Source organism: Parasteatoda tepidariorum, chromosome 10, assembly GCF_043381705.1.
Source record: "Parasteatoda tepidariorum isolate YZ-2023 chromosome 10, CAS_Ptep_4.0, whole genome shotgun sequence".
In the NCBI taxonomy this organism is placed as follows: domain Eukaryota; kingdom Metazoa; phylum Arthropoda; class Arachnida; order Araneae; family Theridiidae; genus Parasteatoda; species Parasteatoda tepidariorum.
Window position 1 is genome coordinate 41,908,941 of NC_092213.1, and position 14,477 is coordinate 41,923,417.

The following is a 14,477-nucleotide window of genomic DNA, read 5'->3' on the forward strand; positions in this document are numbered from 1 at the left end:
GATTTATTCTGATCTTCTTCAAAGGTCAACATGCGTCGGTCATTCTTATGCTGTAATTAGTGATCTTGACCGAAATCCATGGGTTCTTTCTTGATAGGTGAGGTGTTGACTTTCTGTTATACTTTTCTTTTTCATAAAGGAAAATTGAAATTGATAGGTTTGATTCGAAAAGATTAAAAGAAATATTTGCTTTAGTGTTTCCTTGTTTTTGGTTTTAGACTTGTTATTAAGTCACGTAAAAGAAATTATTTTTAGATTACCTGGAAGCATTGACAGATTCTTTCACGGAATATAAGATTAATAATTTTAGCACTAAAATTATAAAAATTAGTGAATCTGTGAATGATTAATTATTATCCTACACGGTGTGGGATAATTAACAAATTTTTCTGAAATAATTAGTTAATGTTTGCAAATGCATTATTTATTTGTACAAACTTCTAAATGATTGAAAACTTAAAAATGTATTGATTAAAAAAATTAAAAAAATTACGCTGCTTAAAATAACTTTCCAAAAGTAACTAGGTTGAGTATAAAAAACACAACAGAACTTTGAAAGTTTGGTAAAGTTCCCTCAAATAATAATAATTTTAAAAAATATTATACTATAAATTGTTACGGTAAGGTTTAGAAACTTTGTCTAGATAATGTCTATGCCAGCTATTAATAACTTTATAAAATTTAATGAAACTATGATATTTTATAGGTACACTAAGAAAAAAGTATGGTTAAAACTGCCAAGATGTTTACCACCTTTCGGTAGCTTTAACCATACTTTTTAATTTAACAAGTTTCTGGCTCTATGGGGACATCAAAGAGCTCGATAATTTTTGCTAATGATTTCTGGTAATGATTTTAGTAAAATTTATAATAAAATATGGTTTTATAACATTTGATAATTTTATTATGATACCTTAGAGCATGGAATAAAAACCATTTATTCGGTTAAATTTACATTTGAGTTTTGTAATTTTTACAAAATTTGTGGTAGTAAGAACAATTATATTTAAAACCAGAATTTCTGTTAAACAATTACCTATATGAAGGGAAAAATTACCAACTGAATGGTTTAAATACCGTATATTTTTGTCTTATTAACCAGAATTATTATTTTTTTTACGGAAATGTCATTACTATGACATTTCTGTAAAAAAAATAATTCTGGTATGGTAATTTTATCAGAATTTTTTTAACCGTGTATAAATCATTTTATAAGAGTAGTGAAATACAAATGATTTCCTTTACATGAACATAAAAATCGTATAGAAAAGTAAAAGTGCATCTTAAAATACAAGTTATCAATAACGAACCATGATACATAATACAAATACAATACATAAACTTCTATTCGTATAATTTCGCATCTGTTATTCAATCAGGACATCGAAACGTGATGATCATTGCCACTTATGTCGAATAAAATATTCATTAAATTATTGCGTAAGAACTCGTGCTTATTTAAAATAACAATAAAAAAAACTTGAGTAATAGATGTTTTACTTAAAGTTTTAAAGCAAGGCATAAGCGTTTTTTTTTAAAAAATTGAAGTGTTCCAAAAAATTAGCAGAGTAAAATAATTTTCTTTTGAATACCAACCAACATATTAATATTTAAAAAATTAAAAAGAAAAATATTCAATTGTTGTCGTAATTTTTAGGCTTTATTCTGGCAAAACATCGAAAGGAAGCTCTTAAACAATTTAAATACATTTTTATAAATGTGTAATCGATGTTTTACTTAAAGCTTTAAAGCAGGGTATAAGTGTTTTTTTTTTTTTTAATTTTTTTTTTTCTTAAAATTACATCGTTTTAAGAAAATAGCACAGTCAAATTATTTTCTTTTGAATACCAACTAAGATATTAAAATTTAAAGAATTAAAAATAAATGTATTAAATTGTCATCGTAATTTTTAGGCCTTATTATAGCAAAACATCGAAAGGAAGCTCTTAAGCAATTTAAATACATTTTTTTAAATGAATTTGTTCAAGAAATGGTGGAATAAAATGACTTTATTTTAGATATGAAAATTCATTATAAATATAATTTATTTCATTGTAAGAATATAACTTCATTAAATGTTTATCTCTGATAAATAATTGAAATAAAATAATAGTACTATTTTGAACTAAATACGTATAGTATATTGTTTTAAAACTCTTAAGCATTGTAAACGGATAGGTTCAAAAGATAGTACAATAAAATTGTATTTTATTTTAGATAAAATTTCTTTCCTATATTATTCCCTTATCACTCCATTATAACTGATTATCTTCAAAATGAACGATAAAATTAAAATAACAATACTTTAAGGATCTGATTGTGTTATTTTTAAAGCTTCTTAGCGCGTATATACGTTTTTATAAATGAACAGATCAAAAAATGTAATAAAATGACTTTGTTAGAAATAAAAACTTATTTATAAAGATTAGTCGTTATGAGAATATCATTATATTTAATAATTATCTTAAAAATAGATAATAAAATTAAAATAATAGGACTTTAGTGAACTAAATATTTCGTGTTTAGACGTTGTTTTAGATGTACTCTTCAAACTATATACGTTTTTATACATAAATTGGCTCGAAAGATGGTGAAAATAAAAAGACTTTGTTATAGACATAAAAATTATTATAGAGTACTAATATAATATAATATAATATAATGTTATATAATATAATATAATATAATATAATATAATATAATATAATTACTATTTTAAAAATCACGGTATATCAAGTTTTTTATTCTGTAATATGTTCCGGTAAAAATTTATATTGCGGTAAAAGTAAATCGTAATTTCACTCGGAATTTTTTTATAGTGCAGACAATATTTACCTGTTAAGAAGTTCAATGCAATATGAAAAATAATAGTCATAGTTTTATATTTTTAGAAAGGAAATTACAGTTGTGGAGCATCTTGCTTACTGGTTGTGGTACTGCAAGCATCCTGCCTAGTATGTAAAGAGTTTTATAATTTTTTTTCCATTTATAATGAATTAAGGTTCCTCTTTTCTATAATTATTGAAAATGAAAGAGGAAAGAAATGAACTAAGGGTACTCTTCAATTTCTCCATGTTGTCCTACAGAAAATTATATGTCTGTAAGTAATTTTATTCATTCAGTAATTAATTAATATTTTTTTACAAATTTTTGTTACGTTTTANTTTGTCTAATTGTAGAGTTTCTTACATTGTAAGTATGTCTTGAGGCTCGGTTGCTTTAAAAGAAAGGGAAAATCGTGAGCAATTTTCTTCAATTATTTAAAAAAAAAGTCAAACGAAAGAGCGGGTTTCTGAAATTATTTGAGTTTAAATAGGGTTATTTAGCATCATTTACGGCTAAAATGTATTGTTTTGTATTTCATTTATGATTAAGATATACTTCTCCGTTTTTGTTGCTTATCCAATAAAATAGAGCATCACCTAGTTTTTAATTTAAATTATTTAATATTGTTTTACTCTAAAAATTTGAATTTAGAATACTTTTTTTTTCTAATGTTCCTTAATTTCAAATTTTTTTTTTTTTTTGTCTAAAATTTGACAAATTATATTTTAGTATTATATTATTTATTTATTTATTTTGAACGCATCAAGAGTTTGGTGATAATGCATAAATGTTTTTTTTTTAAAGTTCGACTCAAATTCGATATTTTGAATGAGTGTGTTAAAAAGAGAAAATGTTATTTTAGTTTAATTAATTTTTAATTTCTATTTGTGTCTCTTTTTTTTACACTTGGTATCATAATTTCTGATTTTGACAGTTTTTTTGATATTTTTTTACCCCGTTTCTAAATTTTATGGATATTTTCAACATTTTTAAATGAAACAAAGTGTTTTAAGTTTGATTCTTTTCTTTCGAGTAATTTTTTATTTGAATTGTGATTAATCAAGCTAATAAGAAAATTATTTTCAAAAAAACTGAGGTGACGTACACATTATTGAGTTAAAGTATATTTAAGTAAGTACACTTAAAGAATATTTTTTGAATTAAACAGCGCAATTTGAAAAATATGAGATTACAGTTTCCTACTTCCAAAAAGCACAAATATGCACAAAGTACAAAAATATAAAGTTGCTCATTATTATAACTTAAAGCAGTTGAAATTGAGAAAGTATTAACAAAAGTTAACACCTATTTGGATAATAAATTATTTTGAGTTATTTACCAATGCTCTGAAAACTGGTAAATTTTCTTTCTTCAAATTTTTACGGAAGAATGTATCATTTAACATGCATTGTATGACACGTTTTAGATGACGTTTTAAAAATGTACTAAGTTAATAAATTTAAAACTAAAATGAATAAATTAAAGAATAAATGTCGTGTTCCAACTTAAAAATTCTATTTTAGTATGATGGTTATTCAATAGTAATGAGTTCATTTGGATGGCTATGTAGTATTATTTAATTATGGTAGGTTGATGTGTTTCTTAAATGAGGAAATATAATAATTCTCAATTTCTTTGAGCTTAGAGTTTATTATTTTATCTAATTTCCAATGTGTTGTCAAAGGTATTGGTTAAAACACTTTCTTTGCTAGTTGACGCGTCTATAATAGAGCTCTCATGCAAAAAAATAAAAACAAATAGATGAATACATATTAATAATAATAATAAATTTGAATGATGAGTAAATTAGAATGTTTGAAAAATAACAGAAGAATAATCGTTTTCACCTTAACAACTGAATCAAATCCAACCAATTAAATTCAGAATCTAAATGAATAAGACCACGCAAAATATCGGGTCATTTTTTTATTTTGTATGAAGAGTATTTTAATTTAATAGTTAAGCACGTTCGACCTAGTTAATAGTTACGTTAGTTAATAATTAAGCATGTTAAAAAGGTAGTATAGAAAATTGATTGTATATTTTTGTTAATATACAAAACTGTGAATTATATCTGTAAAATTAATAAGTTTAACAATAGTTGATTTTAATGAAGGAAAAATAATTTTGAAAAAAAGTTTAAATATATTTAGTACTAAATTAATTCAAGACTCTCAAACAATTGTCTAATAAAAAAAAAATTTCTTTTTTCTTTTAAATTTTTCCTACTGCTTGAAAAACTATTTTAAAAATTTTTTTTCATTCCAAAAAAGCATTATTTACGATTTAAACCAAGTCTATCGTAAACAAAATGTTGTGATATTTAGTATAATTTCACCAAATCTCTTTTTAGATTTATCACTTTTACTAAAAAGTTTTCTTGCATCTCTTGTATTTTTTAGATTTCTATATCTTTTAAATTAAAAAGTTTGACAGATATTTGAAACAAATGATTCCTTACAAGCAAAATACCCATATGACATTTTGCTTTTCCGTACATATTATTTATAGCTAAAATGAAGTAAAATACGTAAACATAAATACAAAGAAGTTACTTACCAACTATGGCCGCTATCTTTAAAGAGATCCACAGAAAAGCCGAACATGGATCCAGGTACGCCTCTATGTACAACAGCGCTTTTTGTATCGATGTTGAAACCATTTGAAAAGTCACCCACCATCAAAAGAAATCCAAAAAGGGAACACACCACAACTGTAGTCCTTGTTAAGCCCATCTTTGTTTTTCAGTCTAAGTCCCCCACTATCTCTTCACAATATCCAGTTGTTTTCACTTGATTTGTTTACATGGAAGACCCGAAGACACAAAATTTTTCCAGTCAACAAAGATTCGCTTGTATTTGAAATAAGTCGAAATATTTGAAGATGAAATCATACATAAAAAATTATTTACTCTTCACTTAATTTGTTTATTCGTGATTTTGAAAAATATCGTCACTAAACTTAAATAATATCGTCTGAAACACCAAAAAAAAAAAAAAAAGGGAGAGAAAAAATCGTTTGATTTGAAAACAAATTATCGTCTGAAACACCAATAAAATTATCGTCTGAATTTTTTATTTGAAATTTATGACTTCCAACAGATTTTTAAAAAAAATATTTTAATTGTGTTACATTGTGATACAAAGTTGTTATTTAAATCATTCTTTAGTGGATAAGAGACGATACTGAAAAGGGGGCGAACACCTGCTAAATTGCAAACAAACACAAGTGGCTCTTGCAAGAAAAAAAGAAAGGGAAAACTTAAAAAGACAAACACAGGGGAAAAAGTAGATCACAGTTGAAAACGGCAAGGTGACGGTTTCTTCGTACAGGCGGGAGGAAGTGTTCAGGCTCCGACCAGTGCAAGATCCCGCTCCCAAATAAAGCTAAAGCGTGTCATGTTCTTTCATTGGGAGGGTGCCAGTCTTTGTGACGTACCCCTGATACGTCCCGTCTTTACTCATCCTGCTTTAGTTTCTTGTTTTTAAAACTTCCCTTTTCACTGTTTTATCCGAATCTTGGGGGAAGGTAAACGAGTGAGGGTGTCTTACGCTTGTTCCAAAGTGTGAGGAGCGCGCTTCCGCAGAAAGGGGGGAGACTTTTTCAAGGAGATTGAATGGTGAGAGAATCTACTGCACACAAGGTTCCTTTGTAATACTTAGGATCATTACAAAATAGCAAGTTTAACTATTATTTATTTAAATCTGGACTGCTCAGTGTTACTTAAGTTATTTATAGCTACTTAATAGTTTGATAATTTGTCTCATTAACAGAGAAACAAACTAAGTTATAGAAAATGTAAAAATTAACCTTTTTGCCATTGAATCTTGGAAACACACAGGCAATAGGACATCATTACCAAAAAAAAAAAAAGAAAAAGAAAAAAAAGAGAAAGAGAGAAAGAAAAATTATGCTATATAAAGTGCACAAGTGAATTAGCGAAGTTTTTGTTAACACTTTTATTTAAGATATTTATTATGTTAAAGTATAAATCTTCAAATAAATCGTTCCTAAAATATAAGAATTCAAAAACGCTGGTTCATATTATAAATTGTATAATTTTTTTAAAAAATAAATTTATCATAATTACAATGTATAGAGAAACTATTAACCAAATTTAATTCAAATTTTGTATTTACAGATTCAAAATAAAACTATAAAGACCACCGTAGTTACTGTTTGCATTTGTGACTCTGCGGTAAAATGCGTTTTCTTAATACTTATACCTTTATCCATTAAATACCCTACATAGGGTACCAATAAAGGCTAGGGCAAAGTGTGGGGTTTTGGGGAATATTTACGATACTTTTTTAATCAGCAAACGTATTAGTTATTTGTAGTGAGTAAAACTTATTAGGTATCAATCATTGTTGTAGTTTTTGAAAAGCTCGGATAAAATGATTATAGTTTTTCCTATTTAGATAAATTATTATCCCCAATTTTAATCGGATAAAATGGCCACAAATAGTGAATTTACACGTGTAGGTAAATCAGTGGTTCTAAATGTTTTTTGACAACGGTACCCTAAATAATCTTCTTCTTTCAGCGGCCCCGAATTACGGGTCATATCGTAATGAAAGAGTAAAAGAACTGCTATAAGCGTTGAAAATTATTAGGGAAACATATTGCTTTATTGAACAATTTAGTTATTTTATTTTAATTTGGATTGCGTGATAGGAAATGCTAATGCAATATTTTATAAATGCTTGTTCTTTCCATAACTTGTTTATTACATAGTTATTAGAAATAGAATATTTTATTTCAAAAAATGACATTTCTATATCATTGGCGTTTAACTTGAAATAATTTCATGAAGGCAACCGAAAGATTAAATAAATTATGAATTATTGGTTGGATTTAAATATGATCAAGGTTTTCAAAGCTCATCATTACAAGGTTATAAAAAGAATGGAACCCCTTCAACTCTTTCACGGAACCCTAGGGTTAAAAATGTGTATACAACAGAACAAAACTAAAATAGTAATATAATGTAAGAATAAATTTGAAGCATAAGTGTTATTTTGGATAAATTTTCAATAATATATGGTGGCCTAATAAAATTAGAAAGCAGCAAAAGTAAACTAAATGGTAAGAGCGATAAATAAATTTTCTTTAAAAAAAAAGAAAAAAAGTTGGGACCTTCATCTAACAGAGTGGATTGATAATGGCTGAAGATGTTTATGTTAATTACTGCAGTGGCAGGAATGTAGTAGGGTCGGTAGTAAGATCCGTCACTTTTTACTAAACGGAACTCCGTTCCGGATCTAAAATTATAGCATTGCACGTTTTCATTTTATTCATTCATATTTATTTTTCTCTAAAAAAGGCAAAGTCGGCTAAAGAACTAAGTATTTTTCTTTCCTTAACACCATTCTAATTGAAATAGATTATCATTGATAAATCTTGAAAGACCACCGAAATCAAAGTGCCCCCTTTACTTTAGTCATTATCAAATAAAAGAATGGGCGTTGAATTTTCCAAAAATACATACATATGGCTATATTAACATCCATATATTTATATTAACAAATATACAATCTATAATATATTTGTAAAATAATTTTAAAATACATTTCTTTTGTCCTAGAATTTCTATACGTAAAGAATTTCTATACGTAAATCGCTGATTATGATATTATGATCTGAGACAGGTTAAAAAAGGCTTCGTAGCTCTCACTTCGGTTCAACTCTTAATTTTGCTAGTAAGTATTTCAGTATTTTTTTTTCCAATAATAATATTAATTGCTGCAATTAAGGGGTTCGACTGAGGGAAACTTTATTAATTGTTTTTATATTTTCCTTACATGAGGATGAATTTTGATATTAAAAGCAAGTGACAAGGTGGGTGTCAAATTTGCCAAAAACCCATACATATACTATAACATGTTTTTGAAATAATTTTAAAAACTATTTCTTTTGTCCGAGTCTTTCTATACTTAAAACAGAAGGGCCGTGATAGACTGGTAGTATATGGTGACTGATGCACGTTAAATCTGTTCAGTTGCTAAGTCCAATACCTCTGACCTAATTAATATCTTTGAAGGTACTGATCCAGGAGTTTCCTTGTCTTCTGGATTGGTTCAAAATTGCAAGGCTTCAGAGTTGAACATTAGTAGTCGTTAACTCAAAATTGGGACAGCTGTTCAACGACAGATATAGTATAATATAATATAATACTTAAACCAGAGCTATTACCAATTCATTTCACAATTTTGTTATGAAGCATTTTCGTAATTATTTACGCAATATTATTAATAGCTTAATTTCAGGGGTTGAACTGAGGGACATTTTAATAATTTTTTATAATTTTCTGGATGGAGACAGATCTTTGAGATTAGAATCAAATTACGGGTTCGGCATCAAATTTTCAAAAAACACATACGTATGCTATAATATGCTTGTAAAATATTTAAAATTTTTTTTTCCTTATGTACTATTATAAAGCCTTCATAGCCCTCATGTCAAGGGTTAAACTCTCAAATTTGTCAGCATGAATTTCCGCATTTTTTTTTTTTACATAATAATATTAATTTCTTCAGTAGAGTCACTTGAGGGGTTCAATCTTCAAATTTTCCATAAACCAATCCATATGCTATATCATGTTTGTAAAATAATTTAAAAGTTTTTTTCTTTTGTTCTAGTCTTTCTATATTTAAACCAGATGCGGCGCTTAAATCGCTGATTACCATTTATTATATGAGACGGGGTAAAATGGCCTACGTAGCCATCTCTTAAATAACTGATAAATAGTAATTATATGGGACTGGGCGATATAGTCTACGTAGCCCTCTTCTAAAAGGTTCGTTTCTCAATTTCATTATGACGCATTTTCGCAATTATTTATAGCTATAAATAATAGCTTAAATATTCATAGCGTAAATATTTATAGTTTATTATTATTTCGTGTTATTTACAGCTGACAGGGTCGCGCAGTGGGTTGATCGTTAAGACACGGTTCTCAGAAGATCACTGAAGTCAAGCATCAGTGGCTGCAGTCACTGAGCGGGTGGGTGACCACTAGGATCAGTCTGCGTAGGGACCGAGGGCGTGCGGTATTGGTCCTCGTTAAATTGTTCTACCGTGAAGTGCTCGACTTCGCATGCAGGTCGTCGGGCTACCGAAGCGGGGATGTCATCTCCTCTGCAGGGGATCAAAATTGTGATGGCAAGTCTTCGGATCATCCTCAGGGATGGTTCCCGGACAGCCGCCAATAGCCTTTGTGCAACTCTAGTGCGACGTAAATGAACTACAATAACAACTTATAGCTGACAGGATGGAAGTCAAATTCTTCAAATACCCATGCATATACACCATGTCATGTTTGTAAAATAATTTTAAAAATTGTTTCTTTTGTCTTAGTCTTTTTGCATTTTAACGCTTAAATGCAAACGCTTAATCGCTGATTATGCAATTTTGATATGAGACGGAATGTGATAGTCTATGTAGCCCTCTCTTAAAGGATTCATTTCTCAATGTCGTTATAACGAATTTTCGTAATTAATTATTTAGGGGTTCAACTGAGGGACAATCGATTAATTTTTTTGGTAGAAGAAAGAATTTTGATGTCAAAATCAAGTTACAGAGTTTGTCTCAAATTTTCTAAGAACCTATACAAATGCTATGTTAAATTCGTAAAATATTTTCATTTGTTCTAGATTTTGCGTACCTAAATCATAGGGGGGGGCTTAAATCGCTGATTACGCAATTATTATTTGAGATGGGTTAAAAAAAGAGCTACGTAGCCCCCTCTTAAAGGGTTCGTTTCTCAATTTCATTATAACGCATTTTCGTAATTATTTACATAATATTAGAGGTAGGTAGGAAGGCACTTTATTTTCGTCGCACTAGAGCTGCACAATAGGCTATTGGCGATGGTTTGAGAAACATCCTTCAGGATGATCCGAAGACATGCCATCGCAATTTTGATCCCCTGCGAAGGGGATGCACCCCCCTGTTTTTGTAGCCCGAGAACCTGCGTGCGAATTCGAATACTTTACGGTAGAATAGTTTAATGAGGATCGACACCGCGCACACTCAGTTCCGACGCAGGCTAATCAAAGTGGTCACCCACCTGCTTACTGACCACAGCCAGTGAGGTTTGACATCGGTGTTTTACTGGGAACCGTGTCTTTACGATCAGTCTACTGCGGGACACATAATATTATAATTAGCAGAATTTGAGGGGATGAACTGGGGGGGGGGGCACTTTAATTTTTTTTTATAATTTTCTGGTATTGGAGAGAACTTTGAGATGAAAATCAATTGACCGAGTGGGTGCCAAATTTTCTAAAAACACATATATATGCTATAGAATATTTGTAAAATATTTAAAAAAAAAAAAATTCTTATGTCCTAGTCTTCCTATTCTTAACGCATTTTGCGCTTAAATCGCTGATAATCCAAAAAAAGGCTTCATATCCCTCACTCAAAGGGTTCAACTGTCAATTTTTTTTATAACGCATTGCCTTGCTTTATTTTTGTATTAGTTTTAAATGCTGCATTTGAGGGGCTGAACTGAGGGACAATTTTTTTTTAATTTTTTATATTTTTTTTTGATGTAAGAGAAATTTTTGATATTAAAAAAGAAACAGTATGGGTGTCTAATTTTCAATACTACATACATATGCTATAATATATTTATAAAATGTTTTTTTTTTTTTAAAATCTCTTCTTTATTAAGCATTTCGTTATTGGAGATCGCAACGCTCGATTACGCCATCTGGGGAGAGACCGGTTCCATGTCTTTGGCCCTTCTCCCTTCCCTCTCCTCTTTTCAGTTGCATCTCTCTCCTCTTTTCACTTAATAGAAATATTTTTTAAAATTTCCATGATGCTTTTCTTTAGAGCTATGTTTAATGTAATTTACAGTTCCATATAGTTTTCCGACCTATAAGATTTTAATTTATATGAAAATCAAGAGAGAAACTAACGTTCTTCCTCCCTCTATGACTCTCCACACGCTAGTGGGGAAAGCATGCGAAGTGTTGCCATAGGTAGACAGTTCTGCTCTACGCCACCTGCAGCACATTTCGATCGCCAGTTGAGAATTTCCGCGTTTTTTTTTTCTTTTTTTTTTTACATAATATTATTAATTGCAGCATTTGTGGGGTTCAACTGAGGAACACATTACTCGAGATCGCAACGCTCGGATGCGCCATCTAAGGAGACGACCGTATGTGTGTATTTTTTCCTTTCTTAATATTTTTCATATTTAAATGTCAGAAATATTTTTTAAAATTTCCACGATGCTTTCTTTCGGAACTATGCTCAATGTAGTTTTTAGTTCCATATAGTTTCGTAATTTAAATTTTTTTAATCTATTTGAAAATGAAGAATAAACGAACGCATTTCCTTCTCCTTTGACTCTTCATACGCTAATGGGGAAAGCATGTAAAGTGTAGCCATAAGTTGAGAGTTCTGCTCCACGCCACCTGTAGACCTTTTCGATCGCCAATTAATCTTTTTCTAATTTTACGGTATGAAAGAAAACTTTAATCATAAAATCAAGTGATAGGGTAGGCGTCAAAGTTTCCAAAAATACATACATATACTATGATATATTTGTAAATTTTTTCTCTCTCTTTTTTCTTAGTATTTTTATACATAATGTATATGTGGCGTTTAAATCGCTAAGAAAGCAAATTATGATGTGAGACGAGCTGAAAAAGTCTTCGTAGGTCACACTTTAAGGACTTAACTCAATTTCGGAAATGCGAATTCCCGTGTTTTTTTATTTTTTTATAATTTTTTTTTAACATAATATTATCAATTGCTATATTTAAGGGGTTAAACGGGGGACACTTTAATAATGTTTTTGTAATTTCTTGGTTTGAGAGAGAACATTGAGATTAAAATTAGGTAACAAGGTGGGCGTCAAATTTTCCAAAAACACATACATATGTTATAATGTAAATGTAAAATATGTAAGAATTTTTTCTTCTTCTTTTTGTCCAGTTTTTCTATTCCTAAGGCATGAGTCGCGATGGCTCAGGGGATAGAGCGTTCACCTTCCAATGAGGTGAACCGAGTTCGAATCCCACCGATGGCTGGTCAATACGAATTCGCATCGGGATTGCAATGACCACAGTGCTGATGTGAAAATATCCTCAGTGGTAGACGGATCATGGGTTAGAGTCCCTTTGCCGTGAGGGTAACCGTGGGAGGTCCTCGTGGTCTTCCTCTCCACGTAACGCAAATGCGGGTTAGTCCCATCAAAAAGTCCTCCGCGAAGGCAAATTTCTCCCAATACTTGATCCAGGAGTTCCCTTGTCTTCTGGATTGGGTTCAAAATTACAAGGCTACGGAGTTGAACATCAGTAGTCGTAAACCCATAAAATTGGGTCCGCTGTTCAACGACGGTTATATATTCCTCAGGCATTTTGCGCTTAAGTCGCTGATAATGCAATTATGATGTGAGAAGTGCTGAAAAAGGCTTTATAGTCCATATTATTAAATGCTGCATTTGAGGGGCTCAACTGAGGGACAATTAATTAATTGTTTATATTTTATACGAGCGAGATTTTTGATATTAAAATCAAAAGACTGTTTGGACGTCTAATTTTCCAAAAACTCATATATATGCTATAATATATTTACAAAATGCTTTTTTTAAAAAAAAATCTTTTGTCTTAGTCCTTCTATACAAAAAGCATAGAAAGCGCTTAACTTGATGATAATGCATTTATGAAGTTAGACGATTCGTAAAAGGTATCGTAGGTCTCAGTTTTAGGTTTCAATTCTCAATTTTGATATTACGCATTTCAGTGTTATTTTTTCTTTTACATAATATTATTTATTGCTGCATTTGAGGGATTCGACTGGACTGAGGGACATTGTAGTAATATCTTATATGTTTTCGGTATGCGAGAGAACTTTAATATGAAAATCAAGTGACAGGGTGGGTGTCAATTTTTCTAAAAAAAACCCACATATATATGCTATTATATGTCTGTAAAATATTTTTAAATTTTTTTTCTTTTGTCCTATACATAAAGCTATACATTTCCTATACATTTTGTTCTATACATAAAGCACAGATGGCGCTTAAATTGCTGATAATGCGATTATGATGTGACAAGGTCTGGTAAAAGCTATGTAGTCCTCACTTTAAGAGTTGAACTCTGATTTTCGTTATAAAAAATTATCAAAGTATTTTCTTATGTCAGCGATGCATACGGTTAAATAGGCATGGTTTTTATTAATTCTTTCTCTAAATTGATATTGACATATATGGTTACTTTAAGGAAAATTGATGCTAACTTTTAATAACGAAACCAGTTTTAAAGGAAATGCTTATTGCCAGAAATTATAAAAAATTCTCAAATTGGTTCCCCGTTATGTTATAACATTATGTATATCACTATAGTTATATACATAATTTTGAATAATCATCTGTCGGGATAAAAAAATTAAAATTTCTCTAAATATATCTTGGTGTTTTCAAACGAACTGACGCTCACTTTTAATTATGAAACAAGTTTTAAAGGAATTCCATTTTACAAAAAAGTATTAAAAAAATTGTAAAAAGTCCCTTTTTAGTGAAAGAGATGCTTATCCTTACATAAACGTGTTTTGGACAATATAATACCCCACCCCCCTATATTTTCAATAAATATTTCTTCACATATATGGGTGTATTCTATCAAATTGAA

The 14,477-nt window shown here is 29.5% G+C and overlaps 1 protein-coding gene across 1 annotated transcript in view; it reads right to left on the reverse strand.

Annotated features, from left to right (window-relative positions):
* LOC107437681 (integrin alpha-PS2) overlaps nt 1-6,346 on the reverse strand; it is an 85,817-nt gene extending 79,471 nt beyond the window's left edge. The window contains exon 1 of the mRNA XM_043045912.2: nt 5,386-6,346. Coding sequence (XP_042901846.2) covers nt 5,386-5,561 — 176 coding nt within the window. The 5' untranslated portion in view covers nt 5,562-6,346. The remainder of the gene's footprint in view (nt 1-5,385) is intronic.
* Between the last annotated feature and the right edge of the window lie 8,131 nt (nt 6,347-14,477).